Source organism: Buceros rhinoceros, unplaced genomic scaffold (genome assembly GCF_000710305.1).
Source record: "Buceros rhinoceros silvestris isolate BGI_N320 unplaced genomic scaffold, ASM71030v1 scaffold9631, whole genome shotgun sequence".
In the NCBI taxonomy this organism is placed as follows: Eukaryota; Metazoa; Chordata; class Aves; order Bucerotiformes; family Bucerotidae; genus Buceros; species Buceros rhinoceros.
The window spans coordinates 1,885-5,249 of NW_010394799.1; the positions used below are offsets into that span (position 1 = coordinate 1,885).

Here is a 3,365-nt window from a genome sequence, read left to right on the forward strand (position 1 = left end):
TTCCCTATTCCTTTCTGAGCTACCTTTCCCTTCCTGTTAACAGTGCAGCAAAGTCTGTGAGGTTTTTGTTTTTTTTTTAAACCTTGAGAAATATGTCAGTTTACTGCCTTTTAAATTAAAAACATGATCTCCTGAAAATGTACATAAAGAGTAGCTTTAGTTCATGGCTCTTTGGAATACTAGTTTGTAAACTCATGCTGCCTGCTCAGTGTGGAAATGGGTTCTCTGAGATTGAATGATAGCACAGTAAATTACCCACACTCCCAAAATAAATCATCCCAGGACACTATTCATTACTTTTTGTGGGTTCACTTAATAGTAAGAGGAAGCCTTAAGTCTGCCTCTGCTTGTGGTTGTTCAGTACAAGGTAGATGATGAATTGCTGACTGTGTGTTTTGAGTCCTTCAGCAGTTGTTCATATGATGCCTGATTTGTTTGGTTGCAGGTGGCTTCTGGCTGGGTGTTGACCAGGAAGGAGCAGAGGGCACTCTGTCATGGACAGGTATATTCTTTGGGATCTTAGCAAGCCTGTGTGTCTCACTCAATGCCATCTACACCAAGAAAGTGCTACCTGTGGTGGATGGCAGCATCTGGCGCCTGACCTTCTACAACAACGTCAATGCTTGTGTCCTGTTCTTCCCCCTCATGATGCTGCTGGGCGAGTTCCGCACCCTCTACCACTTCGACAAGCTGGGGAACCCCAGTTTTTGGGGCATGATGACCCTGGGGGGAGTGTTTGGCTTTGCCATTGGGTATGTGACCGGACTTCAGATTAAGTTCACTAGCCCGCTCACCCACAACGTGTCTGGGACAGCCAAGGCCTGTGCCCAAACAGTGCTGGCTGTTATCTACTTTGAGGAGACAAAGAGCTTCTTGTGGTGGATGAGTAATTTGATGGTTCTGGGGGGCTCCTTTGCCTACACATGGGTGAAAGGGCTGGAGATGAGAAAGGTGCAAGAGGATCCCAATGTCAAAAGCAGCGAAAGAAATGAGACTGGTGTGTAGACAGCTCCTGCAACTCCATTTCTGTTCCCAGGGGTTAGCCTTTGGTGCTCCTTTCCTCCTGGGGAGGACCAAAGAACAGGAGGAAAAAATTCACCTGCAAAAAGTGTGTGGGGAACTGTGTCAGAAACCAGAGCCTAAACCTGACTGGGTCAAGTTTTATCTGTGGGATCTCACCCTGTATTGGAGTTGGGGAGTACATGTGTTGTAGAGAGCAATCAGGGTTTTGTGATTGTTTTTTTTAATACAGATGTTGCTCTTAACCTAATCTGGGCAATTTGCCTCTTGCAGGGTGGGGGGAGGGGAAAAGGGAGGGCTCGTAGTGGACAAAGACTGGGGTGGGAGCTTTGTGTAGTTAGGGATCTAGAATTAACTGAATGAATGCAGACCGAAGTTGTAAAATACTGAACTTCCATGTAAGGAAGAGGCAGGTGGCCAGACTGTTGGGGATAGGTGTAAGAGGATTGGCAACAGCTGTTCTTTGTTACCTCATTCAGTGCAAAGGGTGGGACGTTCCCTCCCTTCTGCCTTTGTTCAAGCGTAAACAGCAGCAGTGCCTCCAAAACTCCTTTCCGGTGAGTTAGTATCATCCTGCTGAGGTCTCTTCTGTTTCTCTCCACCTGGCTTCTTGGTTCAGGAAATCATGCTAAGAATCATGAAGGAAACTTCTCATTGTCCCTGCACCATCTCCCATGAGGGAGAGCACGCTCTCAAGTGGCCTTTCTCAGAGAGGAGCACGCTTATCTCTGCCTCTCTGTGACAGGCAGGAGTGGAGAAGTTACTCTGAAGGAGTTGCTTCTGTAGGGTGGACATCCCAGTTCATGGGGTTCACAACGCTTGTCGTCTTTACCCTCTGTGTATGGGGTTGGTTTATGTTTGAAAATGGGGTTGTTACTAATTTGGCTTGCTTGGGGTGACTTGTTCCATACCTACTTTGGATCTTCTGTGGTGTTTGCTGTTTGTCTTTTGGCTTGTTCCTTTTAAATATCTCTCATGACTAGCTCAGTGAATCCTTCAGCTGAAAATTCTGGTTTTGCTCAGCTGCATCAATCCCTTTACTTGAAACTTGCTGCTGAACATTTCTGCAGAAATCTCTGCCCCTCCATCTGGTCCCATGCATGTGCCACCTGAGTCTACTCTGTGCTGTGATTTCTGATCTCAGACGTCAGCAGCAACATCCTGTAAGCTGTGATGTTGCAGCAGCTTTCTATACCCCTGGCCCCTTTACGTTTAAAGGATTATTTGGATAACAATCCTGGGCACTTGGAGTGTCTGCTTCGTACACCGCCCCATGGATTCTACGTATCTACCTTGTGTGTGATAGTATGTACTATCCCGTGCACTCCTGTAGAAGGATACTCCATTTCTGCACAGAATATGTTTCTATCTTCTTTGGGAGGCTCCTGCTCTAGGTTCTTGACCATGGTTACCTTCTAATAAACCTCATGATTTGTTGAATGCCAGGATCTGTTGGTGCCAAGTGCACCTGGTCAGGGCAATCCCAGGTATCAACACAGGCTGGGGGATGAAGAGGTTGAGAGCAGCCCCACAGAGAAGGACTTTGGGGGATACTGGTGGATGGCAGATGAAAGGCTGGACATGAACCTACAGTGTGTGCTTGTAGCCCAAGCGGCCAACTGGATTCTGGGCTGCATTAAAAGAAGCGTGGCCAGAAGGTTGAAGGAGGTGATTCTGCCTGTCTGCTCTCGTGAGACCTCGCCTGCAGTACTGCATCCAGCTCTGGAGTCCTCAGCACAAGAAAGGTCCAGAGGAGTGCTACAGAAGTGATAAGATGGGTAAAACACCTCTGCTATGGAGAAAGGCTGAGAGAGTTTGGGGTTGTTCAGCCTGGAGAAGAGAAGGCTCTGGCAAAGCCTTATTGCAGCCGTTCTGTATTTAAAGGGGCCTGTAAGAAGGATGGGAACAATCTTTTTAGCAGGGCCTGTTGCAGGACAAGGGATGATGGTTTTAAACTAAAAGAGGAGAGAATTAGGCTGGATATAAGGAAAATTTGGTTGGTTTGTTTGGGTTTTTTGCAGGAGGGTGGTGAAACACTGGAACAGGTTTCCCAGGGAGGTGGTAGATGTCCCATCCCTGGAACCATTCGGGGTCAAGCTGGACAGGGCTCTGAGCAACCTGATCTAGTTAAAGATGTCCCTGCTCGCTGCAGGGACCTTGGACACTGTGACCTTTGAAGCTTCCTTCCAGTCCAGACCATTCTGTGATTTTCGGTGCAGGCTGCCACTTGGGGTCCACCATTTTTTTTTTTATGGGAACAGACTTTTTAATGTTGCATGTACTGATTTGTAATGGCCAAAACCTGCTGAATAAAGTCGGGGGTCGCTCGCTGGCTGTGATGGGGG

General features: G+C 47.5%; 1 protein-coding gene across 1 annotated transcript in view; it reads left to right on the forward strand.

Annotated features, from left to right (window-relative positions):
* SLC35C1 (solute carrier family 35 (GDP-fucose transporter), member C1) overlaps positions 1-1,161 on the forward strand; it is a gene marked incomplete at its 5' end in the record, with an annotated part of 3,040 nt that extends 1,879 nt beyond the window's left edge. Inside the window, one exon of the mRNA XM_010145332.1 lies at positions 446-1,161. Within this exon, the coding sequence (XP_010143634.1) occupies positions 446-1,005 (560 nt within the window). The remainder of the gene's footprint in view (positions 1-445) is intronic.
* Positions 1,162-3,365: the final 2,204 nt, after the last annotated feature.